This window comes from Accipiter gentilis, chromosome W, assembly GCF_929443795.1.
Source record: "Accipiter gentilis chromosome W, bAccGen1.1, whole genome shotgun sequence".
NCBI lineage: Eukaryota > Metazoa > Chordata > Aves > Accipitriformes > Accipitridae > Astur > Astur gentilis.
The window spans coordinates 5,887,713-5,915,163 of record NC_064918.1 but is presented as its reverse complement, the minus strand read 5'-3'; the positions used below and the strand labels follow the sequence as shown (position 1 = coordinate 5,915,163).

Genomic DNA, 27,451 nt, shown 5'->3' with positions numbered 1-27,451 from the left:
CTACCTACCCCCCCCCCCCCAGCGGCACAGAGGGACGGGGAATGGGGTTTATGGTCAGTTCATCACACATTATTTTCTGCTGCTTCATCCTCCTCAGGGGCAAGACACATCACACTCTTCCCCTGCTCCAGCGTGGGGTCCCTCCCACGGGAGAGGAGGGCCATTCCCACAGGCTGCAGTTCTTCACGAACTGCTCCCGCATGGGTCCTTTCCACAGCGTGCAGTCCTTCAGGAGCACAGTGCTCCAGCGTGGGTCCCCCATGAGGTCACAAGTCCTGCCAGAAAACCTGCTCCAATGTGGGCTCCTCTCTCCACAGATCCGCAGGTCCTGCCAGGAATCTGCTCCAGCGCGGGCTTCCCATGGGGTCACAGCCTCCTTCAGGAACCCACCTGCTCCATCATGGGGTCCTCCACGGGCTGCAGGTAGATATCTGCTCCACCGTGGACCTCCCTGGACTGCAGGGGGACAGCCTGCCTCACCATGATCTTCACTACGGGCTGCAGGGGAATCTCTGCTCTGGTGCCTGGAGCATCTCCTCTCCCTCCTTCCTCACTGACCTTGGTGTCTGCAGGGTTGTTTCTCTTACATGTTCTCACTCCTCTCTCTGGCTGCCATTTCCATCCGTCCCAACTTTTTTTCCTTCTTAAAAATGTTATCACAGAGGCGTTACTACTATTGCTGATTGGCTCGGCCTTGGCCGGCGGCGGGTCCGTCTCAGAGCTGGCTAGTATTGGCTCTCTCGAACACAGGGGAAGCTTCCAGCAGTTTCTTACAGAAGCCACCCCTGTAACCTCCCCCGCTACCAAAACCTTGCCACACAAAGCTAATACATCCAGCATGTGTCCCTTCCACGGGGTGCAGTCCTTCAGGAACAGACTGCTCCAGCGTGGGTCCCCCACAGGGTCACAGGTCCTGCCAGGAGCCTGCTCCAGCATGGGCTTCCCATGGGGTCACAGCCTCCTTTGGGCACATCCATCTGCTCCGGCATGGGGGTCCTCCATGGGCTGCAGGTGGATATATGCTCCACCGTGGACCTCCATGGGCTGCAGGGGGACAGCCTGCCTCACCACAGGCTGCAGGGGAATCTCTTCTACAGTGCCTGGAGCACCTCCTCCACCTCCTTTTTCACTGACCTTGTGTGAGAGACTGAAAGAGTTATTGTCTCAAACATTGTTGTGGGGCAAGTTCTGTCTAAGGAGGAACTCTACATAATAATGAACCCTGCATAGCATGGAACCACAGGTGAAAAGAAGCCCATCAGCACAGGACATCAGCAACAGGGAAGGGAGGGCTTGCCAGAGGGTGCTCAGCTCCCTGTTCTGATATGCTGTTCTGATATGCTGAGCAGGGCAGCTCACCATGTATGGCCAAAGATCAAACAATGGTCACGCCTGTAGGGAAGGGGAAGTTACTCCCTAAACGACCCCCAAGCCCACCAACCCATTTCCCAAAGGTTCTGAAAGCACAAACTGTGCATGACACCTAATTAGCCTAATGAGTTTGAGTGCCCACCTGAAGGAGGGGCAAGGACTGAAGCCCCACCCGCCTGCACCCACGGGAACTGGACCCTTAAGCTGACTGGACCAACGCTGGACCCAGGACCAGTGAAATCTTTCTTTTTTCTTTTCCTCTTTCTCTCTATATCTGTCGCTCTCTTTCTCTTTCCTTTTTCATAATCCCTACACCTCATCCCTTTAAGACATAAAACCATTGACCATGTCTGGGACGAGGAGTGGATCCAGCCGCCCCTAGGCTCCTCTCTGAGAAGGAGTCTAGAAAGCAAGGGGGTCCACTCTGAACCTCGTGACTCAACAGGAGGGCTCTCCTTATTTTCTTCCCTCAATTGATGTATATGTTTGCCACAGATTACATGGTTTACTGATGTAGTTTCATGTTGTTTCTTGTAAGAAATGCCGCCACCTACTGTTAATGCCTTCCAAGATCAGTTTGCTTCTGACATGAATAAAATTTTTAAATGATCGTTTGGTGTCTTTTCACCTTAATTTAGCCTGAAGGAATTCTGGTCTGTCCAGCCCGGGTCCTGACATTTTTTTTTGGCGTAGTCGGCAGGATTTCCTCAGTGTTGCTAAAGCGATCATTGGGACCAGGTCCTTACTGTGGCCCCTCTCTGAGAGGAGTCATACACAAGGGGAGATCGTCCTCAGAGGACTTAATGATCTGATTTCGTTACGGTCTCCCTGGAAGGTACAAGTGTAGAGGTAGTCCTCAAAGGACTAATAAAAAGCATCTGATCCCTGTAATTGTGTTCATTATGGCCTCCCTGGGAGGTTAGACCATAGACTGTACCCCTCTCCTGGAGAGATTAGAGGGCTACAATGCCCGTCCCTCTCCCCCTGGTATGACTTGGGCCCATAACAATTGGCATGATCCGCAAACTGTTGCAGACAGATTTTTCGTTTTGGCTAAAGAACGAAGGTTGAAGCAAGGAAAAGGGAAGGCGTTGGTTTGTGCAGTTTTAGGAACCACTTTGGTGGCAGCATGTCCTGGTTTCAGCTGGGATAGAGTTAATTGTCTTTCTAGTAGCTGGTACAGTGCTATGTTTTGAGTTCAGTATGAGAAGAATGTTGATAACACTGATGTTTTCAGTTGTTGCTCAGTAGTGTTTAGACTAAAGTCAAGGATTTTTCAGCTTCTCATGCTCAGCCACCAAGAAAGCTGGAGGGGCACAAGAAGTTGGCACAGGACACAGCCAGGGCAGCTGACCCAAAGTGGCCAACAGGGTATTCCATACCCTGTGACATCATGCCTAGTATATAAACTGGGGGGGGTGGGGGATCGTCGCTTGGGGACTAACTGGGCGTCAGTCGGCAGGTGGTGAGCAATTGCACTGTGCATCATTTTACATTCCAATCCTTTTATTATTGCTGTTGTCAATTTATTAGTGTTATCATTATCATTATTAGTTTCTTCTTTTCTGTTCTATTAAACCCTTCTTATCTCAACCCACGAGTTTTACTTCTTTTCCCAATTTTCTTCCCCATCCTACTGGGGGGGGGGGGGGAGTGAGTGAGCGGCTGCATGGTGCTTAGTTGCTGGCTGGGGTTAAACCACCACACAGCACAACAGGACAAATGTGTGGCCCGACAAGCAGAAGGGGAGACAATAAAATCCCCTCAAGACTTGGTGAAGGCTTTGCGGGAGCAATTGGAAAATGAGACAAGGTGCCTCTCCGACCAACTCACCACCGAGCGAGTGACTAACCAGAGACTACATACTGCTTTGATGGAGGCTCTGGAGTGGGAAAGGGTATTAATAGAGCAATTACATGAAACCCACTCCCAGATCAGTGTAGAAAATGTGGGTGCAGACTCTGACGGGGAAAAGGAATCAAAATCATACCCTTTTGAAGACCTAGGACGTATAAAGGAAATATTTTCTCTTGGGATGGGGGAAGCCATGATGAGACCCTTGATTAAGACCGAGACTGTGGATTGTGGTCAAGGAGAAGCCCAACAAGTTACCACCCGCATCGTCCCCTATTCCCCCACCAATTTGGCCAAAATTCACGAAAAATATTCCCGGAGACCCTGAGAAACAGAAACTGAGTATGTGTGGAGAGTATCCCTTACCAGGGGTGACCGTATCTTCCTAAGTGAGGACGAGGCAAGGGGATATTGGGGTCCAGGGGTTTTTCCTAACTACAAATGACAATAGAGAGCCGTGGTCCCTGACCTGAAGAGCAGCATATTGGGGAGGTGGATTGGACCCTATGGAGAGGGGAGACCCCTTCTCGATTAAAACGCCTACAGTGGGTCACATTTTGGAGAGTGTACAAAAAGCTGCATGTCTCCAGCTGATGCATGATCGATTCCTGGTTCCGCAACAGCCCTCCCCCATGCAATACGCAGCAGGCCCCAAAAGGTTGCATCCTCTTATAAGGGGACTGCCTGATGCCTTGAAATTGTATGCGGTGCAATTACAAGATTGCTTGAGAGCACCCTGACTCTGAAGAAGGGGAGGACCCCCAGAGATGACATGGGGAGAAGTCGCACAGGAATTGATTAATTATGGGAGGATGGATGGGATTCACCAGTCAGGAAGAGACAAAATCCAAAGTGGACCTTAGGAGGTTGGAAGGGAATGGGGAAATAAAACCCAAGCCCTCGTACAATTCTTGACCCCCACCTCCGACGAGGCCAACACGGCCTCCTGACAATAAAAGATACACACCGTGGACAGAGGGTATCTCAAAGGGAATTACCAGGGAGGTGATGGATGGGTTGCCCACTCCCAACCTGGAAGGTCTGGTGAAAAGCTGGGACAAAATAAAAGGGGCCCTATCACCCTCAAACTTTAAAGACCTTTCTCCCCCATCCTGGGAACCCAGGATCATGGCCCCTTCTGCTCCTCAGGAGGCTGAATTGATTGATTTGGATGTCCCTGAGTCGGGAACCCCTCTCCACCATCCCCAACAAGTGAGCCAGGGGACGGCCAGTGGGTCCATTTGAGAAGGCTCACAGAAAGCAATAAAGGGGACCTGTTAATTATTACCTATCCCCTCAGCCCCTTTGAGACCCCAGTCACATTTTTGGTAGATACAGGTGCTCAGGTGTCAGCACTCCGAACAGATGTCACCAACCGTAATGGCATAGTTGCTGACAAGAAACAAATTTGGGTAACAGATGTTTTTGGAAACTCTCAGCCCCAGCCAACCGCCCGGGTCAAGTGCTGGTTGCCAGGAGGTGAGACTGTGACAGAAACTATAATGATATTGGGACAGCTACCAACAAACATTTTGGGGTTCGACTTATTGAAAGGGAGAGCGTGGATAGACTCCAAGGGGAGGGAATGGAAGTTTGGACTCCCTGTGTCTTCAATGAGGCTTTTGCAGTCGGCACCTGCACTTCCACCTTCAAAAATAGTCAATGTAAAACCTTACGCCTTGCTGTTAGGGGTGAGAGAGGGGATTGCCCCTGTAATAACTGAGCTACAGGAGCAAGGGATAGTTGTCCCCACACACTCACCTTATTCCCCAGAGTGGCCAGTCCGTAAACCCAATGGAAAGTGATGATTGAGCATTGACTATCGGCGCCTGAATGCCAATACAGGTCCCTTAACAGCTGCGGTGCCTAACATGGCTGAGCTGATCGCAACAATACAAGAGCAAGCCCATCAAATTTTAGCAACTATCGATGTAAAAGATGTGTTCCTTATGGTCCCTTTGCAAGAAGCGGACAGAGATCATTTTACTTTTACATGGGAAGGTGTGCAATTCACCTTTACACATCTCCCCCAGGGATATCGGCACTCCCCGACAATTGCTCATTATGCATTGGCTCAACAGCTCGCCAAAATCACTTCTGCAGAAGGGGTTAAGGTATACCAGTATATTGATGATGTATTAATTGGTGGCCCTGATGTCAAGGTAGTGGGACAGACCCAAGCAGAGATAATCACTCACCTAGAAAAATTAGGACTCCAAATTCCAAACGAAAAGATACAACTCCCATCTTCCAAAGTGAAGTTCTTGGGTATCTGGTGGAGGGGTGGGATGGACAGTGTGCATTCCCCCTGAAACCTTGACCATCCTTGAACTAGTAAAAATGCCTGCAAATAAGAAAGAACTCCAACACACCTTAGGCCTGTTGGTGTTTTGGAGGAAACACTTCCCCAACTTCTCTATTGCAGCCCAACCCCTGTACGATCTAACATGCAAAAGGGTATCTTGGGATTGGACCCCAGTCCATGAAGAAGCCTTAAAATTGCTAATTTTCAAAGCTGGGGTATACCAGGCCTTGGGGCCAATTCATCCAACAGACCCACTCTGCATTGAATGGGGTTTTGCGATCCATGGGCTATCAATACATATGTGGCAGCATGGACCCAAAGGCCCAACTCGGCCTATTGGATTCTATTCACGTAGCTTTAAAGATGCAGAGAAATGATACTCAGTTTGGGAAAAGGGCCTCTTTGTGGTCAACCTAGCTTTGCAAGAGGTGGAAAAAATTATACGGCAACAACCAATTATCCTAAGAGGCCCCTTTAGGGTTTTAAAACTGATATTTATGGGGACCCCACTCCCTGTAGGAGTTGCACAGCAAGAAACCATAAGGAAATGGTATGCACAGCTAGATCATTATTGTCACACATGCCAAATAGAAGAGGGAGCGCCTAAACCACTCCAAATACAAGAACTGCCTGACATCCAATTAACTCAAGAACTTCCTCCCTCATATATAAAACCTGCCCCTCCATTCAAAGCTCGTCTAAAAAATGTGTGATTTACCTCCCTGGTCTGTCCAGCCCGGGTCGTGACACCTTAGTGTCTGCAGAGTTGTTTCTCTCACATATTCTCACTCCTCTCTCTTCTGGTTGCTGTTGCACAGAAACTTTTTTCCCCTTCTTAAATATGTTATCACAGAGGTGCTACCACGGTCGCTGATTGGCTCAGCCTTGACCAGCGGCGGGTCCATCTTGGAGACGGCTGGCATTGGTTTTATCAGACATAGGGGAAGCTTCCAGCAGCTTCTCACAGAAGCCACCCCTGTAGCCCCCCTGCTACCAAAACCTTGCCACACAAGCCCAATACAACATGCTGTTTTCAAAGGTTCTCCCCCTCCTCTCCCAATAAGGCTTCTCCTTTTTCAGTAAAAACTTAACTACTTTTGTGAACAGGAGATGCAAGAGTAGTCACTCTCCTTACCAGAAGGAAAGGGAGAAGTAAAATAGTATATTCCATGTTATATCATTTTCCTTGCTTGTACACACAGTACTTTCTTAAAAAAGAAAATACAAAAACACAAGCCTGTACTATCTATGACAGAAACACCTTCATCCAGTTAAACTAGAAACTCAACACTGTCCGTTGATTAAACAGTAGAGTGAGGGGAAGGCAGAGGTCCCAGTGGGGAGCACCTCAGGTTCAAAGCACTGATGAGGCCATTTGAACCAACCAAGATGACAAAGGGGTTTTATTTAGACAACTGAAAACAAAGGGTGCACTAATAAACTTCAGAGTGATAAAAAACAAGTTAGGGCCCAGCCTTATCTTCCCAGGTGTTGCCAAAGAACAATATGGACATTGTTTCACATACAATAATCAATATTGCTATCAGGTGTAAGTGCCAAGTCTTCTCAGCATCCTGCTTTACCTTCACTGTTTAACCAACTGTTTATAAAACAGTCCATAATTTTCAAAGACTCTTGAACTTCATCAGTATCATCAAAACAAGTTAATTTTTCACAATAAGGATGTTGCTTTTTTAAAAACAGTTTTCTGACACACTAGATATCTATTAATGCAACAAATCTCTAAATGGCACCTTCTAAGACGATAGCATCTCCACTATATAGCTTTACTGTATTTTTCTCTTGCTGCTGTGGCTGCATTATGGTAGAAAAAAGAACCCTCCACAGATGTCGCTCCCAAGTAATAGTTTTAGGATTTAAGTTGGAGAAACTAACTCATGCCAAGAACAGAGCAGCATTTAAAACTGGGACACAAAGTGATGTGTGGGTAAGTGCTATCAATCAGATCTTTGTAGAAATTATTTAAAAATGGCATTTACTGCTCTGGTAGCCCAGGGAAAAAAATCTTACAGGCACATCTAGTTTTATAGTTGCATAGTTTCTGTTTTGCCTTTCCCTTTAAGCAGAATTCTGTAAGCCTGCTCAACAATCAGAATATGCTGTCTAGTAAAGGAGGCATTATTTCACATAACAACAACTATTTTGGGAAGGATTTGGTAAGAGAGCTTCATTTGACAGTCAGCTTTGGGGAAGAATTAACACATTAACCTGCTGTACCTTCCATTTTTATCCCTGGTGTTCATGTCTGCTCCATGATCTAGAAGGTATTTGCAGACTTCCGTATGACCATTTTGTACTGCAAGCAACAGAGGTATGTTCTCATCCTATGAATGCATTTAAAAAAAAACAACAAAAAAGAACTATGAACAATAATCCATCCACTTACAAATATCACACTGAGATTTAAAGGTCAGCTACAAACTTGCCTTCTACATAGCACAAACAAGGTGCTATCATTACATTTTTCTCGTGTACCATAAATGTAGCTGGGTTTACTTTAATTACTTCTTTGACCATGGGGAATGCAAAGCATTAGCATGCTTTTTGCTGTCTGTACTCCCTTTGCTGTTTGCTTAATGCTATAACATGATGATTTTGGAACTATACAATACCTTTATGTAGCTCTACAACAAAAATTATATTTTTAACTAACTACAAGGCAAAAATACAACATTTCACATAATCACAGAATAACTTAGTTGGAAGACACCTTTAGAAGTCATCTGGAGTTTTTCCCCCTCTGCCCTCAATCCAGAACTAGGCAAACTTCAAGTTACAGTACATTGCTCAGAGACTCATTCAGTCAAGTTTTAAGCATCTCCAAAGCCAGAGACACCATGACCTCTCTGGGTACCAGTTCCAGTGCCTGACCACCTTTGCGAGCATTTCACAGCAACTGGCCACATAACAGGCCTTTTCCAAAGCCTACTGGAGTCAATGGGAAGACTTTTAATCATGTTTAGAATATATCAGAATTGATTCTAGCTACTTGTACCAATGCCTCAATATAATGAGCAGCAAATCCTGCCACTAGTGTATTAGACTGTGAAATACTCACCCACCTCTGCTATGGCAAGCTGCAAAAGGAACTTCCTCTGCCAGAGAAATCCAAGAAGAAATATAAGCATAATATTGAACTGCTGCACCTGAGATTGACTGGAGTGGAGGGTGGTAAAAGCTTTGAAGTACACAATGGGAGAAGAGGTACGTACCAAATCTTTGACATTAATTGGACATTTGTGTTCACACAGAAGTTGAACTGCCTGAAGACAACCACATGCAGCTAAAAAAAAAAAAAAGACAAGCAAGAAAGTCCATTAAAACCCCTTTTCAAAATTTGTGTTCTGCACTTCCACTTGCAATATTGCAGCATTACAATGGGGTCCAAGAAAAACAAATTAAACTGCATTTCTCAGTTTTAAGAAGGAAGGAGAGAAAGGCTAAAACATGAATAGCAAGCTGTTCATGCAATTTGGACCATGAATATTGGCTATATTTCTGCATGAGAAGATATAATCTTTAAGGACTGAAATCAGAATCAACCTAATCTTAAGTATTCCAATGACTTTATACTTGCAAGTGTGAACTTGTTAACTGTAATTAACTGAAATTCAGTATTTATCTAAAAAAATACCTGAAATTTGTAAACCATCAGGTGGAGTCACTAGATTTATGCAATTAGAACCTAAAAAGCTCCACCAGGCTGAAGAGCTAGGAATATAATGCACAACAAAATAGATAGTACAAGCTTTCAACAAAGAAGTTACCTGCATAATGTAAAGCTGTTTTCCCAGAATTGTCAGTACTGTCTGCTGGACATTTACTCTGTATAGTTCAAAAAGGAAAAGAAAAAAACCCCAGCAATTAGAGAAACACCAAGAAAATAAAACAGATGTTGGATGCTAAGGACAGAGTGCTGCACATCTTTGAGAAAAAGTTTTATGAGCTACTCCAGAAAGCCCAGTCCATATGATAAAAAAAGAATACTGAAGAAAGGCACAGTTTCCTCTCTACCAATCTGGTCTCTCCTTTCTTCTCCTTTCTTGGTACCATCTTATACTGAAGCCACAGGAAACACTCATAGTGAGGGAGATATCCCTAAAAAATGTTATAGTTTTGGAACAATTTAAATCAGGAAATAAAAAAGGAAACTCTCTCCCCTGCCTCACAAAAGCTTCATATTTTACATTGCAGTAAGAGCTAAAGCAATCACGTTCTAAGGCAATTAGTCTTGAGTTATTTCTGTCAAAGGCAATACTGCTTAATTTTCATTTGAAAAAACTAAAGCATCAACAATCCAGTTATATTTTGTAGTATTATAAGCCACCACCTACTACTGATCAATCTGGACTTTGAAGTAATTGTGGTGGGTTGACCCTGGCTGGAAGCCAGGTGCCCACCAAAGCCGCTCTATCACTCCCCCTCCTCAGCTGGACAAGGGAGAGAAAATATAACAAAAGGCTCGTGGGTTGAGATAAGGACAGGGAGAGATCACTCACCAATTACCATCATGGGCAAAACAGACTCAACTTGGGGAAGATTAATTAAATTTATTACCAATCCAATCAGAGTAGGGTAATGAGAAATAAAACCAAATCTCAAAACACCTTCCCTCCACCCTTCCCTTCTTCCCAGGCATAACTTCAGTCCCAAATTCTCTATCCCCTCCCCTCGAGCAGCACAGGGGGAGGGGAAAACCGAGAGTACTCTAGGAGCTGGCGGAGGAGCTTGCCAAGCCACTCTCCATCATTTATCAGGAGTCCTGGTCAACAGGGGAGGTCCCAGAGGACTGGAGGCTTGCTAATGTGATGCCCATTTACAGGAAGGGTCAGAGGGAGGATCCAGGGAACTACAGGCCTGTCAGCCTGACTGTATTGGTTTTGTGTGGCAAGGTTTTGGTAGCGGGGGGGGGGGTTACAGGGGTGGCTTCTGTAAGAAGCTGCTGGAAGCTTCCCCTGTGTTCGAGAGAGAGCCCATACCAGCCGGCTCTAAGATGGACCTGCCGCCGGCCAAGGCCGAGCCAATCAGCAATAGTGGTAACGCCTCTGTGATAACATTTTTAAGAAGGAAAAAAAAGTTGGGATGTGGAAAAACAGGCGCTGGAGCGAGGAGTGAGAACATGTAAGAGAAACAACCCTGCGGACACCAAGGTCAGTGAGGAAGGAGGGGGAGGAGGTGCTCCAGGCACCGGAGCAAAGATTCCCCTGCAGCCCGTGGTGAAAACCATGGTGAGGCAGGTTGTCCCCCTGCAGTCCATGGAGGTCCACGGTGGAGCAGATATCCACCTGCAGACCGTGGAGGACCCCATGCCGGAGCAGGTGAGTTCCTGAAGGAGGCTGTGACCCCGTGGGAAGCCCGCGCTGGACCATGTTCCTGGCAGGACCTGTGGACCCATGGAGAGAGAGGAGCCCACGTTGGAGCAGGTTTTCTGGCAGGACTTATGACCCCATGGGGGACCCACGCTGGAGCAGTGTGCTCCTGAAGGACTGCACGCCATGGAAGGGACCCATGCTGGAACAGTTTGTGAAGAACTGCAGCCCGTGGGAATGGCCCACGTTGGAGAAGTTCGTGGAGGACTGTCTCCTGTGGGTGGGACCCCACGCTGGAGCAGGGGAAGAGTGTGATCAGCCCTCCCCCTGAGGAGGATTAGCGGCAGAAAATAACGTGTGATGACCGTAAACCCCATCCCTGTCCCCCTGTGCTGCTGGGGGGGCTTGGTGAAGAAATCCGGGAGTGAAGTTGTGCCCGGGAAGAAGTGAGGGGTGGAGGGAAGATATTCTGAGATTTGGTTTTATTTCTCATTACCTTACTCTGGTTGATTTGTAATAAATTGAGCTAATTTTCCCCAAGGTGAGTCTGTTTTGCCCGTGACGGTAATTAGTGAATGATCTCTCCTGTCCTTATCTCGACCCGCAAGCTTTTTGTTATATTTTTCTCTCCCGTGTCCAGCTGAGCATGGGGGAGTGATAGAGAAGCTTTGGTGGGCACCTGGCGTCCAGCCAGGGTCAACCCATCACACTGACCTCGGTACCACGGAAGATCATGGAGCAGTTCATCTTGAATGCGCTCACACAGCATGTGCAGGACAAACAGGGGATCAGGCCCAGCCAGCATAGGTTCATGAAAGGCAGGTCCCGCTTGACCAACCTGATCTCCTTCTATGACCAGGTGACCCACCTAGTGGATGAGGGAAAGGCTGTAGATGTTATCTTCCTTGACTTCAGCAAGGCCTTTGACACTGTTTCTCATGGCATACTCCTTGAGAAGCTGGCGGCTCATGGCTTAGACAAGTGTACTCTTTGCTGGGTGAAAAACTGGCTGGCTGGATGAGCCCAGAGGGTTGTGGTGGATGGAGTTAAATCCAGTTGGCGGCTGGTCACAAGTGGTGTTCCCCAGGGCTCAGTTTTGGGGCCAGTTCTCTTTAATATCTTTATCAATGATCTGGATGAGGGGATCGAGTGCACCCTCAGCAAGTTTGCGGATGACACCAAGTTGGGAGGGAGGGTCGATCTGCTCAAGGGTAGGAAGGCTCTACAGAGGCATCTGGACAGGCTAGATCGATGGGCCAAGGCCAATTGTATGAGGTTCAACAAGGCCAAGTGCTGGGTCCTACACTTCAGTCACAACAACCCCATGCAGCGCTACAGGCTTGGGGAGGAGTGGCTGGAAAGCTGCCTGGCAGAGAAAGACCTGGGGGTGCTGGTTGACAGCCGGCTGAATATGAGCCAGCAGTGTGCCCAGGTGGCCAAGAAGGCCAACGGCATCCTGGCTTGTATCAGAAATAGTGTGGCCAGCAGGAGCAGGGAGGTGATTGTTCCCCTGTACTCGGCACTGGTGAGGCCGCACCTCAAGTACTGTATTCAGTTTTGGGCCCCTCACTACAGGAAAGACATTGAGTTGCTGGAACATGTCCAGAGAAGGACAAGAAAGCTGGTGAGGGGCCTGGAGCACAAGTCTTATGAGGAGCGGCTGAGGGAAGTGGGGATGTTTAGTCTGGAGAAAAGGAGGCTGAGGGGAGACCTTATAGCTCTCTACAACTACCTGAAAGGGGGTTGTAGTGAGGTGGGTGCTGGTCTCTTCTGTCAGGTAGCTGGAGATAGGATGGGAGGAAATGGCCTCAAGTTGCGGCAGGGGACGTTTAGGTTGGATATTAGGAAAAATTTCTTTACTGAGAGGGTTGTCAGGCATTGGAACAGGCTGCCCAGGGAAGTGGTGGTGTCACCATTCCTGGAGGTATTCAAAAAGCACGTAGACAAGGCACTTCAGAACATGGTTTAGTGGGCATGGTGGTGTTGCGATGATGGTTGGACTTGATGATTTTGAAGGTCTTTTCCAACCTAAACGATTCTATGATTCTATGAAATGGGGGTTATGGTCAGTTCATCACATGTTGTCTCTGCTACTCCATCCTCTTCAGGGGGAGGACTCATCACACTCTTCCCCTGCTCCAGCGTGGGGTCCCTCCCACGGGAGACAGTCTTTTACAAACTTCTCCAACATGGGTCCTTCCCATGGGCTGCAGTTCTTCACAAACTGCTCCAGCATGGGTCCCTTCCATGGCATGCAGTCCTTCAGGAACAGACTGCTCCAGCATAGGCCCCCATGGGGTCATAAGTCCTGCCAGAAAACCTGCTCCAGCATGGGCTCCTCTCTCTCCATGGGTCCACAGGTCCTGTCAGGAACCTGCTCCAGCGTGGGCTTCCCACAGGGCCACAGCCTCCTTCAGGCACCCACCTGCTCCGGCGTGGGGTCCTCCATGGGCTGCAGGTAGACATCTGCTCCACTGCAGACCTCCATGGGCTGCAGGGGGACAGCCTGCCTCACCATGGTCTTCACCACGGGCTGCAGGGGAATCTCTGCTCCAGTGCCTGGAGTGTCTCCTCCCCCTCCTTCTTCACTGACCTTGGTGTCTGCAGGGTTGTTTCTCTCACATATTGTCACTCCTCTCTCCGGTTGCAGTTTCTGTTGCACAGCAACTTTTTTTCCTTCTTAAATATGTTATCACAGAGGCACTATGACCGTCACTGATTGGCTTGGCCTTGGCCAGCGGCGGGTCCATCTTGGAGCCGGCTGGCACTGGTTTTATTGGACATAGGGGAAGCTTCTAACAGCTTCTCACAGAAGCCACCCCTGTGGCCCCCCAGCTACCAAAACCTTGCCATGCAAACCCAATACAGTAATAAATAAATAAAAAAAACAATAAATAAAATACAAATCTTTATCAAGACTTGTTTTGCTACAGAAGAATTTACTTTTAGTTTATAGCAAAGAAAAAAACCATATCACCCTGAAATATTGGGTTTCTAAAAAACAAACATTAGAGCTTGTGACCTTCAAATGTAGCGCGGCCTGAACAGTTCTATGATTTCCTAGGAAAACAGGTTCACATAGATTAATGCATTCTGTAACAAAAATGTCAAGATTCTGTATGTGTAAAATAATTTTTTAGCCTGTTTTAATTCAACTCCAGCATGTTAAGATTAAACATTCCTCACACATACAAACAGCTTATATCACAAAGCCAGTCTACAGAACTGAAAGAGCAATCCAAAGAGCATGAATTAGTGGAGAATATTACCAATGGATTTGTACTTACAAACATATTAAGAAATATGCATATTATAATAAAATTAGAAAAACATCAACAAAAGCACTCTGTGGTTATAGCTGGTAAGTGAATGGGCAGCAGATATTTGGTATTAAATACACATCTAGTTGCTTAGTTGATCATGTTGCTGCATGTGATACAATGAGCGACAGCTTGATGTCACTGTTTGTACTTGTCTTGATTTCATCTGGGATAGAGTTAATTGTCTTCCTAGTAGCTGGTACAGTGCTATGTTTTGAGTTCAATACAAGAAGAATGTTGATAACACATTGATGTTTTCAGTTGTTGCTAAGTAGTGTTTAGTCTAAAGTCAAGGATTTTTCAGCTTCTAATTCCCAGCCAGCAAGAAGGCTGGAGGGGCACAAGAAGTTGGGAGGGGACACAGCCAGGACAGCTGACCCAAAGTGGCCAAATGGTATTCCATACCATGTGACATCACATCTAGTTTATAAACTGGGGGGAGTGGGGGCAATCGTTGCTTGGGAACTAACTGGGCGTGGGTCAGCAGGTGGTGCGCAATTGCACTGTGCATCATTTGTACATTCCAATCCTTTTATTATTATTATTGTCATTAGTGTTATCATTATTAGTTTCTTCCTTTCTGTTCTGTTAAACTGTTCTTATCTCAACCCATGAGTTTTACCTTCTTCCTTCTGATTCTCTCCCCCATCCCACTGGGTGGGGGGGAAGTGAGTGAGCAGCTGCATGGTGCTTAGTTGCTGGCTGGGGTTAAACCATGACAATACTGTAAATGGTTTTGCATTAGAAGTAGTAGATATTTTCAATTAAATCCCGAAGGGGGGAGCCTCAGTGGTTAATGATAACCTCTTCCAGGTGTGCAGGAACAGGGGAGTCAGCTTGCAATGAGTCTGGAGGTGGGAATCGGTGCAATTGGACTGAATATTGTCAGAGACATTGACAGGGGTCAGTCATGGGACAATTGGAGAGCCCTGGGGTAACTGGGGAAAAGGAATTTGGAAGTTGGGATATGGGATCCATTCTCTTTTTGTACCACCGTGCTGGAGCAGGGTTGTTATACATTATTTCATCTGTAGTCTGAGCCACAGTCTTACTGATAACTCCAAGCTCCTAAAAGTCTGTCCCATTCCTCTGATCACTTCCACCAAAACTCACCTGGGTTTCTGAAATGGAGTAGAGATGGACAATGTCTCTCCTTGCTTACTAATGCACATCGTCAGCATCTACACCATGGAATCTTCTCTTCATCTTCAGTTTTGATTTTCTTATTTTCTTTCCCCATTATTGCTACTCCCTTCTCTAACACTTCACTGTCTTTTGCCTCATTTCATTGAGGATTTGAGTATTTCCATATTTTAGCATCTATACTACTTTGGTTTCTTCTCCCTTTGACTCTAAACTTGACAGACATTTCTATGGTCAACAACGAATTCTTTAAGTTGCACAGACAGAGAGCATTCCAGTACAACAATATCAAAATCCCACTGTTACTGATTTATTATTGATTTGTTATTAGTTAGAATTAATCATATTTAATTTTAATAGGAATATAGAATTATATATCTCTATGGCATTTTATATATTTAACCAACAACCGAAAGCTGCTGTGAAAATCTTCTGTATAACCCTGTACCAAGGCCGGAGGAATTGGCCAAAATCATTTAGTAGGAACATTTAGAACTTAGATAACAAGCTTGAGATTTAAGATAATTTGGATATAGTGTTTATTAGTAGGAGTATATAATAACCTAAAAGAATGTAGAAGATGTCAGAATTTCAAATTAATGGAAACTGATAAGTTCTTTATGAAGCAACTCGTAATTATCTGCCAAGAAATAGTTAGTTACCTGCCAAGGGCCAAACTGCGCAGAATCACCTAAAGGAGGTCAAAAAGCGGACAAGTGAGGAAGACTATGAAAGACCACCAGAGGACTCTAGAAGACCACCAGAGACCTTCAATGCGCATGCGTAAAGGACATTAACATATGCTAATGACTTCCCAGAAATCCAATGAATATGCATAACCTTTTTTGGAAATCTAATGAATATGAATGAATAAGTTTAATATAAGGTGTATGATTTTGGTGTTCGGTGTGCGTGGTTCGTGAGAGGACTCACCCGCGCACCCGGCCGTCAATAAAGAAGTGTCTGCTTATCTACACTAAATTGGTGTTGATAAGTTCTTTATTCCGAGTTTTTCGGTAACAGTTTCTGGCGACCCAGATGGGACCTCGCTGAGAGAGACCGGAGGAGTCGGGGACCTGATCGGTTCCAGCCGGCACCGAGGATTTCTCGGGGATACCCATCGATCCCCGATCCATAAGGCTCTTTGCGACGTCCCCTGGATTTTGGTAAGACACTTCTTTTCTTTTATATTAAGGATAGTGGGTTAGAGTCCCACTAAAGTGGGTTAGAGTCCCACCGGTGGGTTAGAGTCCCACCGTATCGTCTGCCTGTCAGACGCGGCGAAAGCTGCGCAGGGTTGGACTGAAGGATCCTGAAGGAAGTGGAAGCCTAGGCGTCTGCCCGTAAGACATAAGCGAAAGCTATTGCTGGGTTGGACAATTTGGGAGTGGGTTAGAGTCCCACAACTTTTGAGGATTCTGGGTTAGAGTCCCAGCTTCAAAAGCATTTTGGAGTGGGTTAGAGTCCCACAACTTTTGAGGATTCTGGGTTAGAGTCCCAGCTTCAAAAGCATTTTGGAGTGGGTTAGAGTCCCACAACTTTTGAGGATTCTGGGTTAAAGTCCCAGCTTCAAAAGCATTTTGGAATTTTTGGGTTTGAGTCCCAATTTTTAAGGAATCTTTAAGAATATATGTGTATTTTTGTGAAAAGGTGTGGGTGTGAGTGTTGTAAGTGTAAGACGTGCACGAACTGAGTGTGGAGTATGGAAGAATGAAGTGTCGGGTTTGAGTAATTATATATCTTGTATGGTATTTGATATATATAACTTGCCAGGGGATATTGGTTATGACTCTCGCCTAGGGAAGTCGGCTTTGTCCGTGCCCTAGTCGAGTAGGTGGACTCCATTACCTGGCAACAATTGTTATCAATATTTATTTGATATCTGACATTTGATATTGGTTTGGTATCGGACATTTGAAAAATGAATATTGATACTTGATATTTGATATATATAATAGTTATCTGGTATTGGGCATTAACATAATGGCATTGGCCAGAATATTCAAAAGTAAGAGTATGGGAAATTTGTCCACTGATGGAAAGATACCGAAAAACTCTCCGTTAGGATGTTTATTAGCACACTGGAAAGATTTTCAGGATGATTTGCGGAAAAATCAAATGATTGAATATTGTAATAATTGGTGGCCTTTGTATACATTAGAAGATCAGGAAAGGTGGCCCATGAATGGAACACTGAATTATAACACTATCTTGCAATTAATGTTGTTTTGTAAAAGGGAAGGGAAACGGGATGAAATGCCATATGTGGATTTATTCTTTTACTTAAGACAGAGACGGGATTGGCAGGATGAATGTAAGCTAACTAGTAGAGACAATTTGGTGATGGCTATAACGTCTGACAATAGGAAAGGGAAGAAATGTTGTTTGGCGTGTGACACTGGAAAAGAGTGTGTAAAGGAGAAAATTGTCCCCAGAGAAGATGAAGGGCCGGAGTTGGATATATCCCCTCCTAGGAGGGGAGGGAATTGGAATCAAGGGCATAGGGAACAGATGGAAGCAGAAAGCAGTGGAATAGAAGATCTGGGGGAAGGACCATCTGAAGTTGTAATTCATACCCCCATTTCTCGGAGGACTCGACAGTAGGCACAAACAATAGCTCCCCTGCGGCAGGGAGTTGGTAACGATGGGCCGGTGTATGTAAAAGTGCCCTTTTGGTTACGGACCTGATGGCTTGGAAGCAGGCAGCTGGAGTATATACGGAAGATCCTGAGAGGGTAGGTAGAGTGGTGGATACTATAATCAGAACGCAAAATCCGGACTGGAGTGATTTACAGGTGATCTTGGATAATTTGTTGGATGATACAGAAAAGCAGATGGTACTAAAGACTGGCAAAGCACAGGCAGAAGTGGCTGTAGTAAGTGGAATAACAGGTGGAACATTAGAGCAGAATTTTCCATCTGGGGATCCGCAGTGGGATCCAAATAAGGAGGAACATAGAGAAAAGTTGAGACGGTATCAGAAATGGATTTTATATGGAATTAAACATGCTATGCCTAAATCTTTGAATTGGTCTAAAATATATGAGGTGAGACAAGATAAAAACGAGTCTCCATCAGCGTTCTTAGAGAGACTGAAAGAAGCTGCCAGGAAATATACTGATTTAAAGATAGATACAGAGGCAGCCCAGATACAGCTGGCTTTGATTTTCATGGGACAATCGGCACCAGACATAAGAAAGAAACTTCAGAAACTGGAGGGAGAGGATTCAAGGAGTTTGAATAAAATGCTGGAGGCAGCATGGAAAGTATATAATAACAGGGAAAAGGAGGAAAGGAGAATCAGAGAAAATAGATTATTGGCTGTAATGACAGGTACAGCGGACAGAGGACGAGGTAGAGGAAGAGGGCGAGGTATCAGTGGACGGGAAGGATTTAGGAATTTTAGTAACCGAAATTTTAACACCCCCTTAGGAGTCAATCAGTGTGCTTTGTGTAGGGAGGAAGGACATTGAGATTGTCCTAGAAATGAGCAGTGTTTAGGACAAAATATTCAAAAGGAGGTAGCCAGAATGATGGTTTTGGATGAATGAAGGGGACCGGAGGGGAACCCAGCTGAGCCTCTGGTTATAATTAAGCTGGGAGAAAAAGAAGTTAAATTTCTAGTGGATACAGGAGCGACATTTTCTGTATTAAATACTTGTAAAGGAAAAATTGGAACAAAATCAGCGAACATAGTGGGAGCAACAGGGAAAGAAGAAAACAGACCATTCCTGCAACCCCTGGATTTGAAGTTTGGAAATAAAATAATTACACATAAATTTTTGTATGTACCAGAATGCCCGATACCCTTATTAGGAAGGGATTTATTATCCAAATTAAATGCACAAATTGTGTTTGAGGAAGGAGAACTCTTTTTGAAAATACCTGAGTCAAAAACTGGAGAAATCCTGATGATACAAGAGAAAGTGGAAGAACAGGAAATTCCACCAGAGGTGGAATTTGCAGTAATTCCTACAGTCTGGGAAACAGATATTCCTGGTAAATCAAAATTGGCAGCACCTGTAAAAATAGATTTAAAGGAAGATGCAGGAACAGTAAAAATTAAACAATATCCAATTAAACCAGAAGTTAGACAGGAGCTGAAGAAATTGATTGATAAATTCATAGAGTACAAAATTTTGGAGGAATGTGAATCGGAATATAATACTCCTATTTTACCAGTCAAAAAACCCTCAGGTGGATATAGGTTGGTGCAAGATTTGAGAGCAGTGAATCAGATAGTCAAGGATATATATCCTGTGGTAGCAAATCCTTATACGTTGCTAACAGCGTTAAAGGAGACTCATCAGTGGTTTACAGTGCTTGATTTAAAAGATGCTTTCTTTTGTATACCTTTGGAGGAAGAAAGCAGAAAGCTGTTTGCTTTTGAATGGGAGAATCCACAGACAGGGCGAAAGATGCAGTTAACGTGGACAAGATTACCCCAAGGATTTAAAAATAGCCCGACAATTTTTGGGAACCAACTAGCAAAAGAGCTTGAAATTTGGAAACAGGACAAACCAAGACCTGAACATCTACTTTTGCAATATGTGGATGACATCCTGATTGCTACGGAAGAAAGATTTACCTGCATACAGGTAACCATTGATCTCTTAAATTTTCTGGGACTAAATGGGTACAAGGTATCCAGGAAGAAAGCTCAAATAGCACGACAGACTGTGATATATCTGGGCTTTGAGATCTCAAAAGGGCAGCGACAATTGGGAAAAGATCGCAAAGAGACTGTTTGTAGCATACCTGAGCTGAAAAACATCCACGAACTCAGAGCATTCCTGGGAATGGCCGGGTGGTGTCGTCTCTGGATTATGAACTACGGTTTAATAGCTAAACCGTTGTATGAAGCCCTAAAGAACTCTTCTTTTGTGTGGGGTCCAAAACAGCAGAGGGCCTTTATGGAGTTAAAACGTGCTTTAATGTCTGCACCTGCTTTAGGCCTTCCTGATTTAACCAAGGATTTTCAGTTGTTCGTCCATGAAAGACAACGCTTGGCACTTGGTGTGTTAACTCAGAAGATGGGAAGCTGGAAGCGACCGGTCGGATACTTCTCCAAACAATTGGACACAGTGAGTAAAGGATGGCCAAATTGCCTTCGAGCGGTGGCTGCAACAGTAATGCTTATACAAGAAGCTCGGAAATTGACGATGGGAAAAACAATAATAGTCTATGTCCCACATATGGTGAAAACTGTTTTAGAACAAAAGCGGGGAGACTGGCTATCTCCAAGCAGAATGATGAAGTACCAGGTAATATTGACTCAACAAGATGATGTAATTTTAAAAACAACTAACCTGGCAAATCCAGTGGTGTTTTTTAGTTCCATATAGGAAGAAGGACAATTGGAACATGATTGCTTGGCTGCTATTGAGTATGTTTATTCCAGTTGTGAAGATTTGAAGGATGTACCACTGGAGCGACCGGACTGGGAATTGTATACAGATGGTAGCAGCTTTGTGGAGCAAGGAGTCCTATACGCTGGATATGCGGTAACAACAGATACCACAGTTATAGAAGCAAAAGCATTGGCGAGTAATACTTCAGCTCAAAAAGCGGAACTTATTGCTTAGATTCGAGCTTTGGAATTAAGCGAAAACAAAAAAGTGAATATTTGGACAGACTCAAAATATGCCTTTGGGGTGGTACATGTCCATGGAGCACTGTGGAAAGAAAGAGGATTGTTGTCCTCTCAGGGATCAAATATTAAACATCAAGGTGAAATTTTAAAATTATTACAGGCAGTTCAAAAACCAGATCAGGTAGCAATCATGCACTGTAAAGCACACCAAATTGGAAACACAAAGGAAATTACTGGAAATAACTTTGCCGATAGAGCAGCAAGAAAGGTAGCCAAGGAACGAGCATGGCAAATGGCACTAATTCCCTCCAAAACAGTAACTCTTCCCAGGGAGGAACCAAGATATTCAGAAGAGGATGACAAGTTAGGCCAATTATTAAATGCTAAGAAAAATCAAGCCGGATGGTGGGTAACACCTACAGGACAGGTGGTACTTCCACCCGTTCTGATGAGAGAAATAATTCAAACGAAACATCAGGAATGTCACTGGGGAGCAGAAGCCTTAGCATCCTCCTTACAAAAACAAGTAGTATCGCTTAAAATGTTAGGAATGGTAAAAATGATAACTGCAAAATGTGAAGTATGTTTGAAAAATAATCCAGTGGTCAGGAAAAAGGTACAAATGGGTCGAATAAAATCTGGTACAGAGCCTGGAGATTACTGGCAAGTAGATTTTTCAGAATTACCTAGGCAGAATGGATATCGGTACATTCTGGTGGGGGTTGATACTTTTACAGGATGGCCAGAAGCTCTTCCCTGTCGTTCCACACAAACAAAGGAAGTAGTAAAGTGGTTACTACGAGAAATAATTCCAAGGTTTGGAGTTCCTATAGGAATTTCTTCTGACAGAGGTCCACACTTTGTTGCAGAGGTAATTCAAAATGTTAATAAAATTTTGGGTATAGCATGAGATCTGCATACCCCATGGAGACCACAATCCAGTGGGAAAGTGGAGAGGATGAATCAAACTCTAAAAAGGCAAATAAGTAAAATTTGTCAGGAAACTAATTTAAAATGGCCTCAGGCACTTCCATTGGCATTATTACGAATCAGAGTACAACCAAAGAGTGGAACCTCAGTCAGTCCTTATGAATTGTTGTATGGGAAACCTTATGAGTCCCCGGAACCAAACCCAAATATGCATGTAAAAGGAAAACAAGATGTGTATAACTATTTGCTTTCCCTAGGAAAAACTTTGGCCGTGATTCGGAGGATTGTAGTGTGGAATAGACCATTATCCTTGGAAGCTCCGGTCCATGACTTCCAACCAGGAGACTATGTCTACGTGAAAACGTGGGCTTCTGAACCCTTGCAAGGACGTTGGAAAGGACCTTTCCAGGTACTGTTAACCACCTTCACGGCGATTAAGATTGCCGAATCAGAGGCTTGGATACACTACACTCGAGTGAAGAAAGCACCTGCTACATGGAAGATTATTAGCTGTGACCCAAAGACTTTAAAACTGACTCTGAAACATGTCTAATTTTTCATATCTGTTTGTGATTGTTGTTTTTTTTTATACTAGTTCGGCAAATAATGTTGGTGGGAACCTGGACTGATTTGATGATTAGGAACAAAAGACAAGTAGAAACAGAACAATTGATTAGCATTCCTAAAAAAATGTCTGAAGAAAATTTGATGTTATGATTGATTAAGGGATTCACCAGCTTGCAAAATGTTACCCAGATTACTGCTTGTTTGCCAATACCAAGAGCAGTAGGGGAATCTATTCCTTGGGGAATTCTAACTATGAATTTAAGTGTTGGATACCTCAAGGATAGATTGGACCATTGTTATATTCTTAATGTCACTCAGGACGTAGAACATGATTTGGAGTTATTGAGCAAAATTGAAAAGGAAACTGAAACCATTTGAGAGGATATGTCAGAAGATTGGTTGGAAAAAAAATTTTAGCGGGTTAGGGTGGAATCTGAGTTCTTGGTTAAAATCTATAATTAAAACTTTGTTTCTGTTGCTAATTATTTTTATGATGATCATGCTGACGTATGTTTGTCTAAAGAGACAACTTACGAACAGAATTGCAGTCAATCACATGATCATGAGAGAGGTTCCAACTGTTCTACCAGAGTACAGTCCACCACCACAATATGCTGAAACAAATAACGATTTGTTAAGTACTAGTAGAGAAATGTTATGTAGATAATGTGAAAGTATTGAAATAATTTTCAACACTTTCAAAGGGGGGAAATGTTACTGATTTATTATTGATTTGTTATTAGTTAGAATTAATCATATTTAATTTTAATAGGAATATAGAATTATATATCTCTATGGCATTTTATATATTTAACCAACAACCGAAAGCTGCTGTGAAAATCTTCTGTATAACCCTGTACCAAGGCCGGAGGAATTGGCCAAAATCATTTAGTAGGAACATTTAGAACTTAGATAACAAGCTTGAGATTTAAGATAATTTGGATATAGTGTTTATTAGTAGGAGTATATAATAACCTAAAAGAATGTAGAAGATGTCAGAATTTCAAATTAATGGAAACTGATAAGTTCTTTATGAAGCAACTCGTAATTATCTGCCAAGAAATAGTTAGTTACCTGCCAAGGGCCAAACTGCGCAGAATCACCTAAAGGAGGTCAAAAAGCGGACAAGTGAGGAAGACTATGAAAGACCACCAGAGGACTCTAGAAGACCACCAGAGACCTTCAATGCGCATGCGTAAAGGACATTAACATATGCTAATGACTTCCCAGAAATCCAATGAATATGCATAACCTTTTTTGGAAATCTAATGAATATGAATGAATAAGTTTAATATAAGGTGTATGATTTTGGTGTTCGGTGTGCGTGGTTCGTGAGAGGACTCACCCGCGCACCCGGCCGTCAATAAAGAAGTGTCTGCTTATCTACACTAAATTGGTGTTGATAAGTTCTTTATTCCGAGTTTTTCGGTAACACCACCACAAGTGAAAAATCCTTTTCCCCTATACCTCTTAATCCATCTACTTCCAAGCCATCCAACCACACAGCCAAAAGACAGGAAGTTAGACAGAAGCTGCAACCTGCTTGAAACCCAACCCTGCTATGTCAGATCAGCTAAACAGGGAAAACTGTATTTGTGGACCACTCAGGGAAGATACCACACTGTTTTCTATCATCCATTCACAGTGTCTAAAAGGTCTTTAAACTCAAGGACCTCTCTTGATTGCAAGGAGACAGGACAGCAGTACAGGAGTGTGATGCAGATTATTAGCAGGAAATGTGTCAAAATCTAGCTGAACCAATCTAGAGAAAAAAAAGGAAAAATTCAAAACTCAAAATTAATTTAATTTTTACTTTACCTGAAGTAATCTCTTAATGCAATCAGGGTGACTGTTCTTTGCTGCAAGATGTAAAGCACTGTGACCTAAATGAATAAAAGCAAAACAAATTAAGTATTCAATCACTCCAAAGCACAGGAATAAACTCTTCCATGACAAAGGCAAGATTTTGAATTATCCATCTTGTTCCTATCACAACCCGATGTCCTGGTTTCAGCTGGGATAGAGTTAATTGTCTTCCTAGTAGCTGGTATAGTGCTATGTTTTGGGTTCAGTATGAGAAGAATGTTGATAACACACTGATGTTTTCAATTGTTGCTAAGTGTGAGAGACTGAAAGAGTGAAAGTCTCAAACATTGTGGTGGGGCAAGTTCTGCTTAAGAGGAACTCTGCATAAAAATGACCCCTGCATAGCAAGAAACCACAGGTGAAAAGAAGCTGATCAGCAGCCATCAGCAACAGGACAGGGAGGGCATGACAGAGGGTGCAGAGTTCTGATGTGCTGTTCTGATATGCTGAGCAGGGCAGCTCACCATGCATGACAAAAGATCAGGTCTCTGCAAGGAAGGGGAAGTTACTTCCCCAAAGGACCCCCAATTCCTAAAGGTTCACAAACCCCTCGTGACACCTAATTGGCCTAATGAATTTGAGTGCCCGCCTGAAGGAGGGGCAAGAATGATAAAAGGACACAAACTGAAGCCCCACATGTGCAAGCCCACCGGAACTGGACCCCTCGGCTGATTGGACCAATGCTGGACCCAGGACCAGTGAAATCTTTTTCTTTCCCTTTTTCTCTCTCTGTCTTGTTCTCTCTTTCCTTTTCCATAATCCCTACACCTCATCCCTTTAAGAAATAAAACCGTTGACCAAGTCTGGGACTAAGAGTTGATCCAGCTGCCCCTAGGCCCTTCTCTGAAAAGGAGTCTAGAAAGCAAGGGGGTCTGCTCTGAACCTCCTGACTCAATGGGAGGGATCTCCTTATTCCCTGAATTCACGTGATAGCATATTTCCATACATTCTGTATGGTATGTCTAAATATTTTGATGGTTTTAATACTTTGTACCTTCTATGAAAACTGGTTTGCTGCTAGGTGACTGTGCAAGTGAGATTTGATAAATGATCATATATTAACATTATGGTTGAAACAATAGACAAAAGTGTAGACAAATGATTAACTAGTAATTATTCATAAGTTTTGCAGTTCTTGGCTCTTATGACTAGATGTTCCTGTATGCTAGATGAGAACAATGTTGAAACTGACCACATGTGACTGAAGCTGCGTTAAGCTTCAAGATCAAAGAACAAGGACAAGAATAAAGACTTCAAGGACAGACAACAAGAACTTCAAATGGGTCGGTGGTCGCAAAAGCAGCCCTTTGACTCAAATGGATCCTTCATTGCACATGATCGGATGTAGGCAGTACTATGATAATTAATTACAATCATTTTTATGTCTATGTATGCTAATCTGATGAATATGCAATTAGTTATTCTATATAACCTGTTTGTGCTAAAGCTGTGGTATGCACGCTAGGTGGAACTATCCCCCATGCATCCAGCGCTGCAATAAAGAATGCCTGCTTTCTAAAACTCCAAAACGAGTCTTAGAGAGTTTCTTCGACGGGCTTTTTGGTATCACATGTATATGGTTACCACGGGTTACCTCGTTTACTGAGGTAGTTCCATGCCAATTCCTGTTGTGAGAAACCCTGCGACCTACTGTTATGCCTCCCAAGTTCAGTTTGCTTCTGTCATGAATAAAATGTTTAACTGATCGTTTGGTGTCGTTTCACCTTAATTTAGCCCGAGGGAATTCCGAATTCAACATGACTCCCTGGTCTGTCCAGTCCGGGTCCTGACACTAAGTAATGTTTAGACTAAATCAGCTTCTCATGCCCAGCCAGCAAGAAGGCTGGAGGGGCACAAGAACTTTGGAGGGGACACAGCCAGGACAGCTGACCCAAAGTGGCCAAAGGGGTATTCTATACCATGTTACGTCACATCTAGTATATAAACTGGGGGGAGTGGAGGTGGGGGGGGATCACTGCTCAGGAACTAACTGGGTGTTGGTCAGCAGGTGGTGCGCAATTGCACTGTGCATCATTTGTACATTCCAATCCTTTTATTATTATTATTGTCATTTTATTATTGTTATTATTATCATTATTAGTTTCTTCCTTTCTGTTCTGTTAAACTGTTCTTATCTCCACCCAAGAGTTTTACTTTTTTTCCGATTCTCTCCCCCATCCCACTGGGTGGGGGGGAAGTGAGTAAGCAGCTGCGTAATGCTTAGTTGCTGGCTGGGGTTAAACCACAACACACATGAAAAGTAAGGATAGAGGAAATAAAATAAAAACCTGCATCAAGCAGAATATATTTATGACAGACTGTTTTCCAGGCAGGTAACAGAATAATCTTAATGTCTAGCTTCATAGCCAGACATAGCTTCATAGCTTTCAGGACATGGTTTAGTGGGCATGATTGATGGTTGGACTCGATGATCTTGAAGGTCTTTTCCAACCTAAATGATTCTATATAGGAATGACACAAACATTGTGTCAGACTATATACCTTGGCAGAAGTAAGTCTGATTGCACAGTTCTGTTTTGTTTCTTAAAAAACAATTTTCCTATAATACTCAGCCTCCCTTGCAGAGAGATGTCTGTCAAGTGCCTTCATGATTTCTGCTATTTGGTAATGAAAAAGGAACCCAGTGCTAAGAGAAAAAACAGCCAAATTCACCAGCTACCACTACAACAAATTTCCATCATCCACGGAGTGCATGTAGAAGTGGAGTCAGAACACACGCCTACTTAGGTTTGCATCTCATAGACTCCCTTTTCTGTTAATTTACTTATAATCTGTGAGCTCATATTTAGTTATGCAATACAGTGATTTACTGACTATGGATTTATGATCAAAGATTGCAGTCTCTCCTCTAGTTTCATCTTACAGAGTATCTGAAAAATTAAAGGGGCTGTTATAAATCAACAGAGCCAATTCTATATAAAATTCATAAATTTATTGAGAATAGCAAGCAAGCAACGCTGGGCAGACGGGGAGTCCGCGCTCCACCAACAGCTCGCAACTTTCTGTTATAGTTACATTCCTTTTATACAGTTCATGCACCCCTTTCTTTTAAATCTCCGCCTTGTCTTGCTTCTTCTTTCTTCACTCCTGCAGGTTTGTTATTGGGCGGATTCGGTCAATCTTCTCAAGGGGGAGTGTCTTTTGATGTAGA

At 43.9% G+C, this 27,451-nt stretch overlaps 1 protein-coding gene across 1 annotated transcript in view; it reads right to left on the bottom strand.

The window, feature by feature from the left end:
- LOC126035548 (ankycorbin-like) overlaps positions 1-27,451 on the bottom strand; it is a 352,600-nt gene that overhangs the window by 22,576 nt on the left and 302,573 nt on the right. The window contains exons 6-9 of the mRNA XM_049794190.1: positions 24,232-24,296; positions 9,319-9,376; positions 8,764-8,834; positions 7,769-7,875 (exon numbers count right to left, since the gene is read on the bottom strand). Coding sequence (XP_049650147.1) covers positions 7,769-7,875; positions 8,764-8,834; positions 9,319-9,376; positions 24,232-24,296 — 301 coding nt within the window. The remainder of the gene's footprint in view (positions 1-7,768; positions 7,876-8,763; positions 8,835-9,318; positions 9,377-24,231; positions 24,297-27,451) is intronic.